Source organism: Myxine glutinosa, chromosome 1 (genome assembly GCF_964187855.1).
Source record: "Myxine glutinosa chromosome 1, kmMyxGlut1.1, whole genome shotgun sequence".
In the NCBI taxonomy this organism is placed as follows: Eukaryota; Metazoa; Chordata; class Myxini; order Myxiniformes; family Myxinidae; genus Myxine; species Myxine glutinosa.
Window position 1 is genome coordinate 89685466 of NC_136261.1, and position 22354 is coordinate 89707819.

Below are 22354 nucleotides of genomic sequence, written 5' to 3' on the forward strand. Positions count from 1 at the left end.
TGCATCTTTTGGGCCGCGCTATCCTGTCCCTGAGCCAAGAGTGCACCTTGTGCTGTCCACCGACTACCTGCCCCTCCTTGCCATCAATCCCCGTGTGAGCCAGTCTTGTCCCGTTTATCTGTCGTCTGTCGGGGCTACTATAAGACCGTATTTAAGTGCCTACCTTCCTATGCTGTCCCTCTTGTCCTTGTAATCTCAACGTTCCGAAATATTATAACCTCCTCCGGAGGTCTTGAGAACTGTACCCCTGGTGTCGTGTCATTTAACCCAGCCGTTGTGTCCTTTCCTCAATTGATTTAGCGTAGCGCGACTCGGCCAACGTTCGAGTATAATCGGGTAAACTGTGCAGACGCGGTCATACCAAACCGCTCGGTAAACCAACATCCACAACCGCGTCTGTAACAATACATACATACATACATACATACATACATACATACACACACACACACACACACACACACACACACATAAATATACACACACACACACACATACACACACACACACACACACACACGTAAATATACACACACACACACACACATAAATATACACACACACACACACACACACACGTAAATATACACACACACACACACACACACACACACACACACACATATATAAATATACATATATATGTATACACAATATATCGAGATGTACGGTATATATTAGTGTTACCTCCTGACCTCAAAGGAGAACATTAGCTACGGATCATGTCTCACTCGGCATACACCGCATAATCCGCAAGAAACAAACATGTGTCTGCCACACACACACACATCTGTTACCGCTAATTTCCGCTAATATACATATTATATATGCATATATATATATATATATATATATATATATATATATATATATATACATATGTAGCGGTTACCGCTGGATGTACATAATCGCCTTGCACCGGCCAGAACACGGCCAGACGCGCCTCTCCCGGGCATGCCCGGACTCACTGTTCCCGGGCACGCCTGAACCTCCCGGGCACGCCCGGTCTCGTCTTTCCCGGGCATGCCCGCTCTCGCCTTTCCAGGGCTCGCCCAGAGCGTCCGGGCATGCCCGCTATCGCCTTTCCAGGGCTCGCCCAGAGCGTCCGGGCATGCCCGCTATCGCCTTTCCAGGGCACGCCCAGAGCGTCCGGGCGTGCCCGCTATCGCCTTTCCAGGGCTCGCCCAGAGCGTCCGGGCATGCCCGCTATCGCCTTTCCAGTGCTCGCCCAGAGCGCCCGGGCACGCCCAGCCTCGACTTGCCAGGCCGCAGCCAAACACGCCCGGGCAGGTCCAGACTCGCCTTTCCAAGGCTCGCCCTTGATACCCGGGCATGCCCGGTATAGCTTTTGCCGGGCAAACTTCCCGACATAAATGTGTATATATATTGTTGCCCGAAAAACGGGTTTGTCAGAATACCTGAGCTGTTTTGTTTCAATAAAGCAACTCGGACGAATTCCGTCTTTGGTCGCGTCAATTCTTTCGACTCGCGTTGGAGCGCAGTTCCTTCATTGGTGACCTACCGACATGGATACGGCAGTGACGCTTAAACTGCCTACCTTCTGGGAGACTCACGCGGCTGTTTGGTTCGCCCAGGCGGACTCCCAGTTCGCCCTGCGAGGCATCACCGCGGACGACACCCGCTTCCACCATGTTGTGGCGGCGCTCGGTTCCACCACTGCGGCCCGCGCCTTGAGCCTCCTCCACCACCCGCCGGCTGCTGACAAATACGACGCGCTGAAGACGCTCCTCCTCGGCGCTTTCGCCCTCTCACCGGCAGCACGCGCACGGCGCCTGCTTGACCTGCCCGAGCTCGGCGACACGCGCCCGTCCGAGCGCATGGACTATATGCTCTCGTTGCTCGGCGAGCACTCTCCGGCATTCCTGTTCCGGGAGCTGTTCCTCCGTCAGCTGCCTAACCCGGTACGCCTCGCCCTGGCTGGCACGTTGATCACGGATTCCCGCGCCCTCGCCAGGGAAGCCGATAAGATCTCCTCGGCGGGCCAGCACATCGGCGCGGTTACCTGGAGCCCGCCGCCATCCGAGGCGACGCCCACGACGCCCGAGCGCCCTGCGCGGTTGGAGGCCGAACTGCCGGTGCAACTGGCGGCCGCCACGCCGCACCGCCCGCTTCCGACACGACGGCCGGGGCCTCCACCTGACCGGGCGTGGTGTTATTACCACGCCAGGTTCGGACACAAGGCTCGGACGTGCCGGCCCCCGTGCACTTTCGGCAGGTCGGGAAATGGCCGGGCCGGCGTTCATTCCCAGCCATGAGCGCCGGCCACTCGGGCAACTTGCTGTTTATTCGGGACAAAGCGTCTGGACGGCGTTTCCTGTGCGACACCGGCGCCCAACTGAGCGTCATACCTGCCTCCGAGCAGGACAGGCTGGACGCAGTTTGCGGCCCCTCTTTGGTCGCTGCTAATGGCTCGGCCATACGCACTTTCGGCCCACGCGTCGTCACCCTCTGCTTCGGCAGCCAGCGCTTTCAATGGACTTTTGTTACCGCCAGCGTCCCCATGGCTTTGCTGGGCGCCGACTTCCTCTGCGCGCACGGGCTGCTGGTCGACGTCAAACGACGTCGCCTTGTCCACGCCGAGACCTTCAGCTCCCTGGCGTGCACAATGAGCAGCTCCGCGCCGACCGAACTGGCGTGCGCCCTCCCGGCAACGAACGAGTTCGCTCGCCTGCTCGTGGAATTCCCGGCCCTCACGCGGCCGACGTTTTTGGCCGTCGCAGTGCGGCACGGGATCGAGCACCACATACCCACTACGGGCCCGCCGGTCTACGCCAGGGCCCGCCGCCTCGACCCAGCCAAGCTCGCCGTGGCAAAGGCCGAATTCGACGCGTTGGAGCACCTCGGCATAGTGCGGCGCTCCGATAGCGCGTGGGCCTCGCCACTGCACATCGTGCCAAAGCCGGGGGGTGGATGGCGCCCGTGTGGCGACTACCGCCGTCTCAATGACGCTACCACCCCCGACAGGTACCCGATCCCGCATATTCAGGACTTTTCCGCCCGTTTGGTGGGACGGGTCATCTTTTCGAAAATTGACCTGATACGGGGCTACCACCAGGTACCTGTCCGGGCGGCCGACGTCCCGAAGACGGCCGTCATCACGCCGTTCGGCCTGTTCGAATTTTTGCGGATGCCGTTTGGCCTCAAGAACGCGGCCCAGGCGTTCCAGCGCTTGATGGACGGCGTGCTGCGCGACCTGCCGTTTCTTTTCGTCTATCTGGACGACATCCTCGTCGCCAGCACGTCCCGCGCCGAGCACCTCCTCCACCTCCGAACACTGTTCGGTCGCCTCAGCGAGCATGGCTTAATTGTCAACCCGGTCAAATGCCACTTCGGCGCGACGACCGTTGACTTTTTGGGCCACCGCATCACCAAGACCGGGGCCGTGCCGCTGCCGACCAAGGTCGAGGCCATCACCACGTTCCCGCGTCCCCGTTCCATCAAGGCCCTCCAAGAGTTCCTCGGCATGGTGAATTTTTATCACCGATTCGTGCCCCGCGCTGCTCAGCTCATGCGGCCCCTTTACGAGGCCCTCCGGGGCAAGCCGGCCAAGCATGACATTGTTTGGTCCGCGGCCATGGACGCGGCCTTCGCCAGTGCCAAACGGGCCCTCGCCGACGCAACGCTGCTGGCTCACCCGGTGCTCAACGCGCCCATCGCCCTCACTACGGACGCCTCCAACTACGCGGTGGGCGCCGTCCATGAGCAATGGGTGGACGGGGTTTGGCAGCCACTCGCTTTTTTCAGCCGGCAACTCCGGCCGAACGAGTTAAACTACAGCACGTTCGACCGCGAGCTGCTCGGGCTATTCCTGGCCGTTTGCCATTTCCGACACCTCCTGGAGGGCCGCCCGTTCACGGCTTTCGTCGACCACAAGCCGTTGGTCTACGCAATGGCTAAGGTCACGGAGCCGTGGTCGGCCCGCCAGCAGCGCCACCTTTCCGCCGTGTCGGAGTTCACCACGGACATCCAGCACGTCGCCGGCAAAGACAACGCCGTGGCCGACTGCCTTTCGCGGGCCAGCGCGAACGCGGTCCACCTCGGCGTGGAATTCACGCTCATGGCGGCCGACCAGACCACCGATGCCTCGGTGCAGGCACTCCGCGTGGCGGACACGGGCCTCCGCCTGGCCGACATCCCCTTCGCGGGCACCGTCCTGCTCTGCGACGTCTCCCAGGGCCAGCCTCGCCCCATCGTGCCCGTTTCCTGGCAGCGCCGCATCTTCGCCTCCATCCACGGCCTTTCTCACCCGGGCCGGAAAGCTTCTCAGAAGCTGGTGTCGGCACGTTTCGTCTGGCACGGCCTTCGACGAAACATCCGCGACTGGGCCAACGCCTGCACGGCCTGCCAGCGAGCCAAGGTCCACCGCCACACCCAGGCCCCGCTGGCACCTTTCGCCGTGCCTGAACGGCGTTTCGACCACGTCCACGTGGACCTGGTGGGTCCCCTGCCCCCCTCGCGGGGGTTCACCCACCTGCTCACCATGGTGGACAGGACCACCAGGTGGCCGGAGGCCGTGCCCCTCACCTCCACCACCACCGCCGACGTGGCGCAGGCGTTCATCGCCACCTGGGTCGCGCGCTTCGGCGCACCAGCGGACATCTCATCCGACCGCGGCCCACAGTTCACGTCTGAGCTTTGGGGCGCGGTCGCCCGTTCGTTGGGGGTCACGCTGCACCGCACCACGGCCTACCACCCCCAAGCCAATGGGTTGTGCGAGCGGTTTCACCGCTCCATGAAGGCCGCACTCATGGCCGGCCTTCAGGACGATGGTTGGGCCGACCGGCTGCCGTGGGTCCTTTTGGGCCTTCGCACGGCCCCCAAGGAAGACCTCCAGGCGTCCGCCGCCGAGCTCGTCTACGGCCAGCCACCCCGCGTCCTGGGCGAATTCGTGCCTGACGCTACCAGTCCCTGGTCTGCCGCTCGCCAGCGCTCGGACCTCCAGGAGGCCGCCCGACGATTTGCCCCCGTGCCGACGTCCCGCCACGGTGGCCCCCAGTCCTACGTCCCCCCGGCGCTTCGCACAGCGGAGTACGTCTTTGTGCGTCATGACACGCACCGGGGGCCACTCCGGCCGCCGTACGACGGGCCCTTCCGGGTCCTGCGACGGGGCGACAAGTCTTTCATCGTCGACTTCGGCGGCCGGCCGGACCGGATTTCTGTGGACCGCCTCAAACCGGCGCACATGGACGTCGACCGACCACCACGGTTGGCCCTTCCTCCGCGGCGAGGCCGCCCCCCGTCCACAGTTCCCCCCGCTCGACCACCCACCACCACGTCAGACCCCTCCCCACGACCCTCCAGGGGTCGCTTCGGCCGGGTCATCCGGACCCCCCTTAAATTGACCCTGCCGGTGCAGGTCGATTCTGGAGGGGCGTGTGTAGCGGTTACCGCTGGATGTACATAATCGCCTTGCACCGGCCAGAACACGGCCAGACGCGCCTCTCCCGGGCATGCCCGGACTCACTGTTCCCGGGCACGCCCGAACCTCCCGGGCATGCCCGCTATCGCCTTTCCAGGGCTCGCCCAGAGCGTCCGGGCATGCCCGCTATCGCCTTTCCAGGGCACGCCCAGAGCGTCCGGGCATGCCCGCTATCGCCTTTCCAGGGCTCGCCCAGAGCGTCCGGGCATGCCCGCTATCGCCTTTCCAGTGCTCGCCCAGAGCGCCCGGGCACGCCCAGCCTCGACTTGCCAGGCCGCAGCCAAACACGCCCGGGCAGGTCCAGACTCGCCTTTCCAAGGCTCGCCCTTGATACCCGGGCATGCCCGGTATAGCTTTTGCCGGGCAAACTTCCCGACATAAATGTGTATATATATTGTTGCCCGAAAAACGGGTTTGTCAGAATACCTGAGCTGTTTTGTTTCAATAAAGCAACTCGGACGAATTCCGTCTTTGGTCGCGTCAATTCTTTCGACTCGCGTTGGAGCGCAGTTCCTTCACATACATACATATATATATATATATATATATATATATATATATATATATATATATATATATATATATATACATACATACATATATATACATACATATATATATATACATACATATATATATATATATATATATATATATATATATATATATATATATATATATATATATGTGTGTGTGTGTATATTTATTAACACTGTGCAATGACAGGCTTGTATGCTATTTCGCCCTCGGCACAAGAGGTTACAAATCAAAGTATTCATTTGTGGCAAATGCAGGCAAATTCCCAGCTAATCAATCTTTCAGCTGTCAAACGAGTTTAATTACTTCTTAGCAAATCATTCTTGTAAAATAAATGACAAAACTTCAAAGCTACAAACAGCTCACCATATGCAATGCCGATTGCCAGGACTTGTGCAGACTACTGCCTTATGCAGCTTAAAGACATCGTTATCTCACCCATAATTGGCAGGAGAAATCAATTAACTCTAATTTCATTATCCAGTACGTGGGAGATTTTCTTACTCCAAGTGTCAAGCTGCCATTGTCACACTGCTGTGATAATGTCAATGTGATTCAAAATATCACACTAATTGCATCAAACTGGCATTTCTCGGAATTCGAATCAATCTAACAATCTCTATCAATTATAGGAGATCTTCATATACATCATATCTCTGCTTGAACCATGTTTCCTTTGTTGAACAATAAGAGGGTAAGCCATGAAATATTTCCTAGTCTAGGAAAAATGTAGTCACAAAATTGGACAATAAAGCTCATCATCAGCAGCAAACATAGCTTCAATATATCTAAAAAGGTTGTGGATCAGAAAAGACCTCTTTCCTATACACAATCTTTACTCACACTGACCTATTTTCTTTCCATGGCATATATCCATATACAGCTGCCCAATGTCCTGAAACGTGGACAGGAGGAACTAACTAACTATATTCATATACTCATCTCCTGTCATGATCCAGCTATCTTGGAATTTTTTGTTCAGGTGTTCCATATCAGTAACATGCTGCACCCTGTGACTAGGTCTTGCTCATAAAGTAATGTGAAGCAGTTTTTAATCAGGATCACATTGCATACAACCAAAACAGGCATTCAATATCACAATTTTTCCCCAAAGATGTGACGCCAATAGCTCTGAAAAAGTCCCCTTATTTACCTACTTTAAAGCATCTTTGAGATGTTCCTGGGAGAGACATTTATTGGTGTTAGAATGACCCCTGATGTTGGATACGCTTTGGAGCTGTTGCTAGGAATCCCTAAAAACAAGGAATATCCATGTTTACAGCAAAACATGCTTGTTTTGTGCCGTAGGAACAAGGATGAGCCAAAATGGTACTGGAATATTTATGTTATGGATATTTGTTGTATTTATCTCCACCACTGAAGGGGGATGGAGGTTATGTTTTCACCCCTGTCTGTGTCTTTGTTTGACTGTCTGTCTGTCTATTTGTCTGTTTGTCTGTGAACAGGATATCTCAAAAAGTTGTCGACGGATTTGGACGAAATTTGGTGAGAAGTAGTGTACGTGAGGTGAGAGTATGTGAGGTGAGAGGTGAGAGTATGTGACACGGAAGAAATGATTAGATTTTGGTGAAGATCCAGATTCGGATCCGGCTAGTAGAATTTTTAAAGTGATTCGTCACCATTGAGAATGAATGAATATGAATGATCGTTTTAAGGCCATTTTCCCCGCTAGAGCGGGGGATAGCCTTGCGGGCCCCATGACAATCATGGTTCCCTGTTTGAGGTAATGCTTTTATGGCCGGATGCCCTTCCTGACGCCAACCCTTAGTCGCCTCTTACGATACGCAGGGATACGGTGTACCTATTCTAAGCCGGGGTACACACCGGGATCATTCATCCCAGCAAGCTGGTACTCAATTTGCCGACCTTGGAAGGATGACAGGCTGAGTCAACCCCCCTGGTGTTAATTTGGCGATCGACCGGGATTCAAACTCAGGATCCTAGGATCCCAAGCCGGCACCCTAACCACTAAGCCAACACCAGGCTAAACCAACACCATTGAGAGATCGGGCTTAAACCGATACATAGCAGGATATCTCAAAAAGTTAGGGATGGATTTGGACAAAACTTGGTGGACAAGTTAGGTGTATGACAAGACCAAATCGATTCGATTTTGGTGAAGATCTAAATATGGATTCTGATACCATTATTGTCTAATTTTAAGTGATTCGTCACTATTGAGAGATCAGGCGAAAAGTGATATATAACATGATATTTAAAAAAGTTATGGACGAGTTATGACTAAACTTTGTGGATGAGTTGGTTTGGTGACAAGAACAAGCCGATTAGATTTTTGTTCAGGTCTGAATCCAGATCCGGCTTATCAGTGGGATACAAAACATAAAATGTTCAGCCTGGCGGGGGTATGCGCTCTACTGAGTGCCGTTCTAGTTTTATAGCTCACGTGGAACGAAGGGAGCTTATGCGATGGTGTGTTGTCAGTCCGTCCGTCAGTCCGTCAGTCAGTAAACACTTGAAACTTCTTATTCAAAACCGCTGATGGTATCGCGACCAAATTTTGCACAAATTATATTTGTTGTTGTGACTAAAGTTTGTTCACGGCATAAAAAATCGGGGTCGAAGGGGTTTATCAGGGTCAAAGTGGATCCAGGTTTGACCCCCCCCCCCCTCCCCCCTCCAAAATAGGAATTAGCTTTTTACTCTGAAACTACACACACTATTTCGATGAAACTTGACCAGAAACTTCATCACCCATGATGTTCCAATGTTTGTTCAAGGCATTAGAAAAGTTGGGGTCTTAGGAGGTATATGGGGTTGTTGGAGGGGGTGTTTGCCCCCCAAAATAGGTATGTTTTTTCTTTCTTTGTTTAAAGTCTTATGATTATGTTCGTATGATTCTACATGCTGCCCTGTCCATTGAAATTGGTTTAAAATACCCTTAGTCGGTGCAGTATACTGCTTATTCTACCAGGTGAGCGCCAGGTGTATTGCCCCTATGTTTATATTTTTTATTCTGTTTGGGAAACACTTTGATGTGATGAAGGTTGTAGTCAACCGGTTACAACATGACCTTAAGGAACTATGACACAATGGCACAACATGTACACAAGTCAATGCAGGACAGAGAGATACCGCTCTGTGAAGGTCACTTCTGAGATTGATAGATTATCGTTGGCATTCTGATAGTGAAAGCTAAGTTTCTTAATATGAGATCACTTTATATAAGCTCAGAATCCACATTCTAAATACCGCTGCCTTTAGCTAGATTTCAACTCCCGAGTGATACGATGCCAATCCAGTGTCCTTACCACCAGACCACCACTGTACTTTAAAATTCAGAATACTCAAGGCCTGTAATGCCAGATGTGGGAAATCCCGCTGATGTTTTTTTCAATATCATTTCCTCACTCAATAATTAATCTTTTAAAAATCATTAGAAACAGACCAACCTTTCATGGAATCGATGCTTTCCACTTCTCCCAGTTCCAACCTTGCAATCTCCCCCAGTAGCGCTAAACTGCCTCCCACTCCAGGTATTTCAGGCCTTTCGGCTGCAGGATCAGATGTCAAGGTTGGCGATATGGTCTTCAGCTCAATGCTTGCTGTCTCTGACAGCTCTAAGGCCTTCTTGTGCGTCTCAATCGAGTTGTCACTTGAAGGTGTTTCCAATGTCGACACGAGTCCCTCTCCTTTTGTTGCCCCCTCCATCAGAAGGCTAGAGCTTGAGTCTACATTGGAATGGAGGTCAACTTGTCCTACTTCAGCAACAGGTGTGACCATATTGCCATCAACTGGTGTATTGTTGAGCCCAGACGGTGTAGTTTGCTCCAACATGGTTTGCTCTGATTCTCTCTCAAGTTCTTGATTTGTTTGAATGGCATGATCAATAAGTGGGTGGGATAGAGCAAGCACATTCTTATCATCTCTGCTTGGCATGTGACGCAGCTCTTCAATCTGACTTTCAGCCGATGAACGCAAACCATCAGGTAAGTCCGTTTCTCTACCCTCCAGATGTATTCTATCAATCCCAGCGGTGGTTATTGGGGATTTAAAGGCTATGCGACACTGTTCAGATGAGATGGATGCGGAGACTTGTAAATTATCTGCAAAAAAGGAAGAATAGATCAGAATAAAATGTAAAATAAACACCGACACTATTTAAAGAAAACATTGTTAAAAGAAGATTGATGACATATAATGTTCACATACCATTCTCTTTGCTCATCTGTCCATCTGTTTCCATGATTGCCTGATTGTTCTGATCTGCCACCATTTCTCCAGCCTGCCCGGTAATGAGAGTTGTTGGCAGTATCTTCACAACTGAGCAGTCACTGACGGTAGACAGGCCGTGAGATGATTGAAGGATCACACCTTCAGGTGCGACTGTTGACATCTTTGAACTTTCATTTCGCTCACGCGAGCGAGGACAGAGATTGAGGGGTGAAGTGGAGGACATTGTTTTTGGCTGTTCAGCAGGTGGTTGTGAAGTGTGAGGGAGAGTTGGCTTGATTTGAGCTTGGTATGATAAGCTTGGTTGTGCCTGTATTGTAGACTTGGAAAAAGATGATTGCGAACAAGTAAGGTCACTTTGGCTTGAAAGGTGTTTGTCAGACTTGCCCTTTGCATCATGGATTACTCCCTTGGTATCCTGCAAAAGCACCTGAAAGAAACATACTTTATTCAATTTCCTCCAAGATCAACCACCTTTACCGATGTCAAAATCACAATCATCAATAAGACAGATAATTAAGAGACCATGTAGAAATTACACACATTGCGGTTATTGGTTGAGGAATTGAGAAAATAAAGTGAAAAAAAAACAAATGAGACGAGTAACAGGAAAGTAGAAGATAAAAACGATAGGGACAAGTTCGAACATTTTGCTATTTTTTAAGTTATGTAATTTGTAGATAGTTCATGAAGGAAGTAAACATTTCCGACTCAGCCAGAAACATAATGAAAGTTTTGGAACCATTGCAGTTCTCCATTTGCAATGCCTTCTCCATGTCAGTCGTAACCCGCTGAATTTTATCAGCAAATATTTACAATCCAAATTTATTGCATGTGAGAACATTTCAATGCCAACATTTGCTATTAAATAAAAACAGCTTCAGTAACTCATGCAGCACCCTCCCCCCCCCCCCCCCCCACTCCTCCACATCCGATCCCACCCCAACCCACCCCACTAACCACGTGGCAGATCACACCCATGCTTGCAGGCACCATGTATGCACGACACAATACACACACAGAACCTGTCATGCGCTATTCAGAAAAATGACACAAAACCTGTCATGCGTGACTCAGAACACATGACACATAACCTGTCATGCGTGACTCAGAAAAAATGACACATAACCTGGCATAGACCACTCAGTGCACAATACCCAAAACCTGTCGTGCATGACTCAGAACACATGATACAAGCCTGTCATGCACCACTCAGGACAAGGTAACTAGCATCTGACAATTAACATTCAACACCCAGTACTCAGTACCAGGTTATCATTATTACCCCACGCACGCAAAGTGAAAAGCGGGGTTAGGCAATTGGGTCATGTCCATCCGTCCATCTGTCCGTCTTTCAGTTTATGATCTTCGGTTTATGATTGAGCAACAGTTTATATAAATTAAATGTTATATTTTGAACAAGAATCGGAACAGGAATTGGAACATGAATTGGAAGACAAGTTTGACATTTTAACAGTACTTTGGCTTTGCATTTGGTCCAATCGCACATGAGCAGAGAGGAGTGTGATAATATTGTACACCACTCTTTTCCGATTCCATCCCCAGGCACTGCATGACATCATCGCCGAGGACCGATGGGGGCCCGGCGATGACGCGCTCTGTAAGAGAGTACTCCGTTTTCACTACGGTTTCTTTCTTGTTTGTTTGTCCCGGCGATATATCAGCCATCCTTTGAGCTAGGAAGCTGAAATTTGGCACAACAGTGAGTAAGTGCTTTGGCAAAACGGGATTTTTTGTTTTTTGATTAATCAATTAATTGATTAGTCACTTAATTATTAGCAATTAATTAAGTATTTATTTGTTTCCTTTCTCATCTGGGCAATATCTCAGGCACCTTTTGACCTATGAAGCTGATATTTGGACACGATAATGACCAAGTAATTTGGCTGTAAAGGGTGTTTTCGATTTATTGATTAATCAATTAATCGACTAATTATTTAATTATTCAATTAATGACTTAATTAATTGCATTTTAAAAAGTTACAGATTCAGATGAAACGGTGGTGGTTTGGGTATTCTAGTAGCCAATTGATTAATAATTTACTTATTTTACGATCATTATTTATTTATTTTCGTTATTAATCATTTATTTATTTTCTTTCCCATCTGGGCAATATCTCAGGCACCTTTTGAGCTAGGAAGTTGATATTTGGACATGACAGTGACCAAGTGATTTGGCTATAAAGGATATTTTTGATTTATTGATTAATCAATCAATCTATTAATTATTTAATGATTTGATTAATGACTTCATCAATTATTTTTTTTAAAGTTAAAGATTTTGATGAAATGATGGTCGTTCAGGTATTATATTAATCAGTTGATTATTAATTCAATTATTTTACAAATATTTATTTATTTTTGGTATTAATCGCTTATTTATTTTCTTTCTCATCTGGGCAATATCTCAGGCCCCTTTTGAGTGAGGAAGCTGATATTCGGACATGACAGTGACCAAGCGAAGTGGCTACAAAGGATATTTTCGATTTACTGATTAATCAATTAATTGATTAAATATTTATTGATTTTTTTTGTATACAGAATCGAGGCTCGTGTAAGAGCTAAATTGAGGCTCATGTAAGAGATTAGTCAATTAATCAATTGTTTATTTAATTTTTTCCATTAATGACTTATTTAATAAATTTTCAAAAAGTTACACCTTCAGATGAAACACTGGTGGCTGAGGTATGCTATTAGCCAATTGATTAAGAAATCATTTTATGATTGCTATTTATTGATTTTAATCATGCAATTAATCAATCAATAATTATTGTACACCTCTCCCTTCCAATACTGTCTCTTATGTGCAGCACGGCGGTATCACCAGGCGCCAAAGGCGATGCTGTGCTGGAAGATGTTATTTATTTATTTGGCATGGGGGCGATGTACTTTGAATGTATCAGTACTTGTTTTTACTCTGCCTGCCTAACAACAACAAGAACAACAACAACAACAGGCATTTTAAGGCCATTTTCCCTGCTAGAGCGGGGGTTAGCCTTGCGGGCCCCATGACAATCTTCTCAATTTTGCCCTATTTTCTGCATCTCCCCTTGTTAACCCCCTTGCCCACATTTCTTCTTCTACCACATGTAGCCAAGTCTTTCTCGGCCTTCCCCGTCCTCTACTTCCTTCTACATTCATTTCCATCACTCTTCTCAACCAGTCACTTTCATCCTTCCTCAACACATGACCAAACCATCTCAACCTGTTCCTCTTCACAGCATCCATCACAGGCTCTATTCCCATCATCTTTCGCAATTCATCATTTGTCTTCCTCTCTCTCAACGATACTCCGCGCATCCACCGAACCATTCGCATTTCCACCCTTTCCAGCCTTCGTTGCTGCTCTACGTTCATTACCCATGTCTCGCTCCCATAAATCATAACACTTCTCACACATGCAGCATACACCTTTCCCTTCAGCTTCAACGACACTCCCCGCCTCGTCAGCACGCCACTCAGTTCCCGAAACTTCTACCATGCACATCTCACTCGAGCAATCGTTGCCGAGTCTGCCTGACAGTCAAACAAAATTGAAAAAAATTCCAAACATGAAACTTACTATTTTAAGAACATTATAAAGGAAACAAATAACAGACACAACAAACTAATGTAACATGGTAGATAGGGTGATGTAATAGAGATTGGGTAGAATGGCATTAAAACCCAGAATAAATTTATTTATACACCTTTAAACCTCGTTAAATCTTTATTTAAGTTGAATTATGTACTTGAACATTGCATGTCAAAAATCACCTTCTTAATAATTCCAAGAACCACACAGTACTGTATATCGATATACAGCATGAGAGTTTGTGGCATGTGAGATGGTGCAGTATCAGGGTGAAGAAGAGGCTGCCAATATGGCTATGTAAGATGCTGATTGACGCTGTGTTCTATGGTGATCAATAAAGCATCCATCTCCAAAATTTGGACTCAATGTCGTCTTATTACAGTGTATAAAGGTAGTGTATAAGACTGCTTCTGTAGTGCTTATCTTCCGGATTTCTAACGATCTTTGAAATCACTATTTTATTAAAATTGAAGCATAAACTTGAACACTGCATGTAGTATCGTGTTCTATGAACTCTCAAGTTAACCAAACTTCTCTTCTTCTTTCCATATTTCTTAGACAACTGCTCATCAACTCAACCAGACGTGGTGGGGTAATGGTTAGAGCCTCCACTCTGAGTCTGGGAGGGTTGGCAGTTCTAACCCCGGCCGAGTCATCCCAAAGACTATAAAAATGGTTCGTGCTGCTTCCTTACTTGATGTTCAGCATTTAAAAAGGATACAACAGAGTAAAACAACTATAGGTTTGTAGGTTTGATGGGCCTAATGGCCTCCTGCATTAATGTTCCTTGTAAATTAACTCATGTAAATCCTTCCATAAATACACTCCGCCAATGTTAATACAGTAATAATTATTATATACTATAGTACAAACTCTGGCATTTAATATCATAATGATTAATTTAGCAGATCACAACCACTACCTCAATTTGTTGTTCATGCTGCTGTGGTTGCTGGTCTTGGTGTCTTTGTCCTTGATGCTGGTCTTGGTGTCTTTGGCCTTGTTGCTGGAGATGGTGGACAAACTCTTGCACTCGTTGCTGGTGCCCATGTACTTGTTGTTGTTGATGGTTCTGAAGGTGGTGATGGTTTTCCGCTACTTGATGTTTCTGCTGATGATCTATTTGTTGCTGTTGATGATGGCGGTGATGTCCCTGTAATTGTTGTTGTTGAAATTCGGGTGGTTGTTGATTGGTGTGGTGACCTTGCACTTGCTGTCGTTCCTCTTCCTCAGGATGCTGTTGATGATTTGTGTGGTGCCCTTGCACTTGCTGCTGTTCCTCTTCCTGGTGTTGATGATCATGATGATGGCCTTGTACTTGTGGTTGCTGTTGATAATGATGATGTTGCATATCATGCTCATGTTGAAATTGTTGTTGCTGCATAATATGTTGATGAAGCTGCTGTTGCTGATGATGGTATTGCTGCTGATATTGTTGTTGCTGATACTGTTGCTGCTGTTGTAGCAAAAGCATATCACGTGCCCGCAACAATGCGTGTGGGTGGGTTAGGGTGAGCTCAGGGTTCAAAGGTCCTGACGCAGACAGTCCAGTAGGCCATAAGCCTCTCCTTCTGTCAAGCACATCTGGGGAAGATAACGTGTATAACAAGCATACTTGGTCATACACATGATTTTTTTTACTGTTCTTTAATACCTTGTCTCTATTAGAAGGTTCGCATCTGTTCGCACCTGCTTTGAAACGTCTCCCATTACCACAAACTCATTCAGGATTCAAAAATGCAGCTCCGGAAGGCTCTTGCACTGATAGCCAGAGTCGATGCACTCACTGCATGACGTCAATGCTGATGTCAATGGTGCAACGTGATACCATTAACAAACCATCACCATCATGCGTTCCTTTTTGTGGTCAGGTAATTCATCAACTAAAATGATAACAGCAAGACGGCCACGTTGTCTGTCATAAGCATGCCCTTGGGAAAGGCTTAATGATGCATCACACTTGCGCTTGCATATGCAGTCACGTGAAAAAGTAAGTACACCCCATGTAAAGTTTTCATTTTTTCAACATATTTCAACATACAGCTATTTGATCTTCATTTCAACAATATTGAAAGATAAAGGTGATATAATATAACAAATATCATGAAACATTTACATTTTGTAGACCATTGTATAATTTAAATAAACGTAAATGCAAATTTCGCATGTGGAAAAAGTAAGTACACCCTTGGCTCTAATAGGTGGTATTGCCTGCCCCCTTTGGCAGAAACAACCTCAAGTAGGCGTTTCTTATAACTGTCTGCCAGTCTCGGACATCGACTGGGAGAAATTTTTGCCCACTCCTCCATGCAGAATTCTTTCAGCTGTGCGATGTTTGAGGGGTTTCTTGCATGCACAGCTCGTTTCAAATCCCCCCACAATATCTCGATGGGATTTAGATCCGGGCTTTGACTTGGCCATTCCAGAACCCTCCATTTCTTTCTTTTCAGCCATTCCTTGGTGGATGAACTGGTATGTTTAGGGTCATTGTCATGTTGCAAGGTCCACCTTCGGTTGAGCTTCAACTTACCGACAGATGGCCTCACATTATCCTCAAGCACCCTCTGGTACAATGAAGAATTCATAGTGGATTCTATGATGGTGAGCTGCCCAGGCCCTGATGCAGCAAAGCTGCCCCAAACCATAATATTTCCACCACCATGCTTCACAGTTGGTATCAGGTTCTTGTGGTCAAATGCTGTCTTTGGTTTTTGCAAAACATGTCTTCTGGTACTGTGGCCAAATAGCTCTACCTTTGACTCATCTGTCCAGAGCACATTGTTCCAGAAGTGCTGGTCTTTGCCTTGGTGTTCATTGGCCAACTTTAGTTTTGCCCTGATGTTCTTTCTGGACAGGAAAGTTTCCTCCTGGCACACCTCCCATGTCGATCAAATTTGTGCAGCCTCTTTCTAATGGTAGACTCATGCACTTTGACATCAACAGTGGCAAGAGCTACCTGTAGGTCCCGTGATGACATTCTGGGGTTCTTAGAGACTTCTTTCAGCATCTTGCGGTCTGCTCTCGGGCTGAACTTGCGGGGGCGGCCTGGCCTGAACAAGTTGGCAGTTGTTTCGAATCTTCTCCACATGTAGATGATCTTCCGGACAGTCGAATGATTGATTTCAATTTGTTTGGAGATCTTTTTAAATCCCTTCCCAGACTCGTAGGCATCTATAACCATCTTTCTGAAGGCCTCAGAGAGCTCTTTTGATCTAGGCATGGTGATGCTGCACACTTCAACAACAAAGAGCAAACCTAACTAAATGTCTGAGGTTTAAATAAGACAGGTTCCTCCAAGATCCTCTCTAACGATTTTCTAATCGTTTGCACCTGAGCTGGTGCACCTGATTCTAATTTTAGGTATTTGAAGTAGTGATAAATGTAGGGGTGTACTTACCTTTTCCACATGCGAAATTTGCATTTATGTTTATTTAAATTATACAATGGACTACAAAATGTAAATGCTTCGTGATATTTGTTATATTATATCACCTTTATCTGTCAATATTGTTGAAATGAAGATCAAATAGCTGTATGTTGAAATATGTTGAAAAAGTCAAAACTTTACATGGAGTGTACTTACTTTTTCACGTGACTGTATCCCAGTCAAGGAAGTAGCACGGAGGCATCGCTTTGGGTGGATTGAAGTGATAATCGAGACACAACAGTGGGAGGGGACATACAGTACATTCAGAAAGTATTCAGACCCCTTCACTTTTTTCACATTTTGTTATGTTGCAGCCTCATGCTGAAATCGTTTAAATTAATTTTTTCCCTCATCAATCGACACTCAATACCCCATAATGACAAAGAGAAAACAGGATTTTAGAAAGTTTTGCAAATTTATTAAAAATAAAGAACTGAAATATCACATTTACATATGTATTCAGACCCTTTGCTATGACACTTGAAATTTAGCTCAGGTGCCTCCCATTTTTCTTGATCATCTTTGAGATGTTTCTACACCTTTATTAGAGTCCACCTGTGGTAAATTCAATTGATTGGACATGATTTGGAAAGGCACACACCTGTCTATATAGGGTCTCACAGCTGACAATGCATATCAGAGCAAACACCAAGCCATGAGGTCGAAGGAACTGCCTGCAGAGCTCAGAGACAGGATTGTGTCGAGGCACAGATCTGGGGAAGCCTACAAAAAAAATTCTACTGCATTGAAGGTTCCCAAGAGCACAGTGGCCTCCATAATTCTTAAATGGAAGAAGTTTGGAACAACCAGGACTCTTCCTTGAGCTGGCCACCCGGCCAAACTGAGCAATCGGGGGAGAAGGGCCTTGGTAAGAGAGGTGACCAAGAACCCGATGGTCACTCTGGCTGAGCTCCAGAGATCCTGTGTGGAGATGGGAGAAGCTTCCAGAAGGACAACCATCACTGCAACACTCCACCGATTTGGGCTTCATGGCAGAGTGGCCAGATGGAAGCCTCTCCTCAGTGAAAGACACATGAAAGCCCGCTTGGAGTTTGCAAAAAAAGTACCTAAAGGACTCTCAGACTGTGAGAAACAAGATTATGTGGTCTGATGAAACTAAGATTGTACTGTTTGGCCTCAATTCTAAGCGTCATGTCTGGAGGAAACTAGGCACCGCTCATCACCTGCCCAATACCATCTCAACGGTGAAGCGTGGTGGTGGCAGCATCATGCTGTGGGGGTGTTTTTCAGCAGCAGGGACTGGGGGACTGGTCAGGGTTGAGGGAACAATGATTGGAGCAAAGTACAGAGATATCCTTAATGAAAACCTGAAACAGAGCGCTCGGGACCTCAAACTGGGCTGAAGGTTCACCTTCCAACAGGACAATGACCCTAAGCACACAGGCAAGACAACGCTGGAATGGCTTAGGGACAACTCTGTGAAGGTCCTTGAGTGGCCTCGCCAGAGTCCTGACTTGAATCCAATCGAACATCTCTGGAGAGACCTGAAAATGGCTGTTCACCAACGGTCCCCATCCAACCTGACAGAGCTTGAGAGGATCCGCAGAGAAGAATAGCAGAAAATCCCCAAATCCAAGAGTGAAAAGCTTGTCGCGTCATACCCAAGAAGTCTCGAAGCTGTAATCGCTGCCAAAGGTGCTTCAACTAAGTACTGAGTTGAGGGTCTGAATACTTATGTCAATGTGATATTTCAGTTTTTTTTTAAAATAAATTTGTAAAACTTTCTAAAATCCTGTTTTCTCTTTGTCATTATGGGGTATTGAGTGTAGATTGATGAGGGAAAAAATGAATTTAAATGATTTCAGCATAAGGCTGCAACATAACAAAATGTGAAAAAAGTGAAGGGGTCTGAATACTTTCTGAATGCACTGTAAATACCAGAAGTGGTATGAACGGCGCAAACCCACCAATGGAGACAAGGTATAAGTTAACAGCCACAGCCTTTTAGGTATAAGTTCAGGCCTTTTAGGTAATTTACAAATAGCTTGGTATGCAATGGAGTAAAATAATTATGATCATAAGATGGGCTCCACGAGTATTATTATACCAAAGGTAGGATTGGGTTCTGTTGGTAACAACAGGAGTTGCCCAGTGGGTGAGTGGCAGGCAAGCTGATATCCAGGAGGAGGAAGTGTCAGAGGACCAGGTCCAAGGCTGTTTGCCAATGTATGAGCCGCCAGGCCTGGCCATAGGAAGACAGCAGTCATTTTACTTCAGAAGCATCCTCAAATATGTGAGGGAGAGTTAAAAGGGTTTTTTTGTCCCATTATTAAAAATTCAAAAACATGACCGTCTTTCCAAAGCACCAGGAAGCTTACCCAACACGAGAGAAAATGTGTGACTGGTCGGAGACTACATAAAACTAGAAAATATAATTTGACCTGAATGCGTAGATGGATATGCATCCACCCATGTTAGTTAGAAGTCATCCGAGTGTTAAGTTGAATCTCAATTAGAGGTCAAATGAGAGAGATAGAGAAAGCGAGAGATAATAGAGACATAAGTAGAAGAGAGACATCAGAAGCTTCTAACTCAAGGTTTTATCTGCAAATTGATTTTCAAAGGGGCCATGACATTTGACATTTGACCTCTTAAACCCAAAATTAAACCAGTTCATCTTTGTATTACATTCTATATCTTTACCAAGTTTGGTTGAAATATCTTCAGTGGTTCACAGGTTATCACGGCAACAAAGACTTTCAATTCAAGGTCATATGACCTTAGACGTTTGACCTTTTGAACCCAAAATCTATATGAGTTGCTCTTTGCATTACATTCCATACTTGGCCAAGTTTGGTTGAAATATCTTTGATGGTTCACAAGTTATCGTGGTAACAAAAAGACAATAACGGATGCATGGCCAGACGGACGGATAACCCGAAAACAGAATACTTCTGACCTTCAGCTGCGGAGATATGTAAAGGACATGAAAATAACATTTGTGCCAAATTTGCTGGTATGGGATCATTTCTTTATGGTTGGTGGAGAAACATTTTGAATTCTCCTCGAATAATTAAATTATATCAAAAATACAATGAAACCCCATTTAGCAGGAAGCAAAAGTGCAGAATAATGACTTAGTTGATGAAGTTAAAACATGACGGTATCTAGTGGAACAGCTTGTGTCTAGTGGAAGGCTAGTAGAAGAACTTGTACATTTATCTCATTGAGGACAAGGACATCAGGATGTATTGGCAGCATTTATAGACGGTACAAAAAAAAATCAAAGGAAATTTAAGTTAAACAGTCACTATACTTATGTGAAAGGCATTTTGAGTCATATTATATGGAAAGAATGACCTCACTTTAAATATTCCAAGCAGATGAAAGTCAGCAACATATGTACTTGTACCAATTGCAAGACAAGCTGCTCCACAGTCTCCCGCACTTAGCTTTAAACTCTAATCGTAAGAAAAATCACTTTGACAAAGAGTTGCTTCACCCAATTGGGTTAATTTACCTGAGGTTTTTCTGTACTGTATTTTGCTGTATTGCCCCGAAAATATTTATCCTCTTTGCCCTTGCTCAGAACTTACCATAGGGAGAGCCAGCCAGCCAGAGGGCAGGGCTGGTAGCTCCAGGCAGCCATTGATGGCCTAGATTCATGGCATGACCTGAGAGGTCAATCGGCCATTGAATACCATGAGAGAGACTTTGGACTGTGCCAACCTCTCGAGGGTTAAGTGGTAATCGCTGATTCCTTGCCAGTTCTGCCAACTCTTTCGCTTCTCTAGGAAGTGCAGAGAAAGGTTGTTGGAGGAGACAAAGACGTTGGGAATAATGAGCTCTGATTGCCAAGTTTCCCCAAACTTTGACTTTGTGGTTTATGACTGGGTCAAACAACCGGCTGACTAACCTGAGTAAGTGTTCCCGATCACGCCATTGTCCTGTGGCCTCATCTCGTACCCAGGCAGATCCCTCAGGTCTGGTTCCAGCCCCTTCTTCCTCAACAGGACCTTCCACTCCACTCTGGATCCCACCTTGAGTAAAAAGATGTCCTGTCAGTTTCTTAGAGTGAGAGCAACACCAAGTAGCAACACCAAGTACAAAATATAAGCAGAATGAAATCTTCTTTCATCGAGTCATCTACATATTATGTATACCTCTGTAGATGTGGGTGGCCGAGTGGGAGGTGGGGGGAGAGATAGCAATGGGGTTGAGGGGAACGTTAATGGGGGAGTGGAAAGATTAGGGAAGAAATGGGGGTGGTGAACTTAGGGATAAAAATATGAAAGAGAAGTAAGCAAAGGGGAAAGGAATTCAATGGATATTTGAGAGAAGACGTCAACAAAGCTGCTATCATGATACCGTATATGTAAACGCAAACTTTAGAATTGGTGTAAATGAAACCGTTCATAGTGGGAAATGAAATTGGGCAAATGTAACAATACTGGATTTAAATGGGATTTCTAAAGGACTCGCACGATACTCTCTTTCCACTACATCTTTCCTTTCCTCTCTTCCGACACTGCTTTCTCTTTCTCTTTTTTTTCAGGAAGGCCTGCACAACTCTTTCTTTTTTTTCATCTATTTTTTTCTCCCATTTAACTAGTTTACCCCTTTCCTTTGTGCAAGCATAAAATGCAAATGGCCCTCAATATTTCAGTCAGAATATCTTTATTTCAACATGTTAAGGATCAGTCAGTTTGCCTATAATCATTTCCTCCAATGTGCAAGGCAAGATTAGTTGTTATCACAGAGACCAGACAGGTTCGTGAGATAAAGAAAAGCAACGAGGAAAAATTGTCAACAATACGGGACTTTTACATCTTACGGGACTTGAGAAACACATTTATGAATCATTATTTTGACACCACTACGATAACAGCATCTATAAAATGAAGTTTGCTGTTTGAATGAGCGTTAGGACAGTACGAGAATTCCGTATTAAAACTATGAACCTTCTGCATGCATGCACGCACGCACTCCGCCTTCCCCCCAACCCAATGACCCCCACAACCAACCCCATTCTCTCTTTCTCTCTCTCTCTCCCTTTCTGACAGTTCAAGTGCAGTCTCTCGGAGCGAAAGGGTCATGAACCCCCATGTTTATGAACAAAGCCAGAGGAAGGGGTGAGAGAGGTTTTGGGAATAGGGCGCCTGCAGGGAGGCAAAGAGCAAAC

General features: G+C 46.5%; 1 protein-coding gene across 5 annotated transcripts in view; it reads right to left on the reverse strand.

Annotated features, from left to right (window-relative positions):
- Positions 1–22354, reverse strand: part of LOC137425954 (uncharacterized) — a 153570-nt gene that overhangs the window by 106468 nt on the left and 24748 nt on the right. For 4 of the 5 annotated variants that reach the window (XM_068114673.2, XM_068114678.2, XM_068114684.2 and 1 more), the window contains exons 6-11: positions 21089–21212; positions 20769–20962; positions 19280–19414; positions 14707–15368; positions 10169–10619; positions 9409–10062 (exon numbers count right to left, since the gene is read on the reverse strand). In XM_068114673.2, the coding sequence (XP_067970774.2) occupies positions 9409–10062; positions 10169–10619; positions 14707–15368; positions 19280–19414; positions 20769–20962; positions 21089–21212 (2220 nt within the window). The remainder of the gene's footprint in view (positions 1–9408; positions 10063–10168; positions 10620–14706; positions 15369–19279; positions 19415–20768; positions 20963–21088; positions 21213–22354) is intronic. The other variant, XM_068114697.2, reaches the window with a different exon arrangement.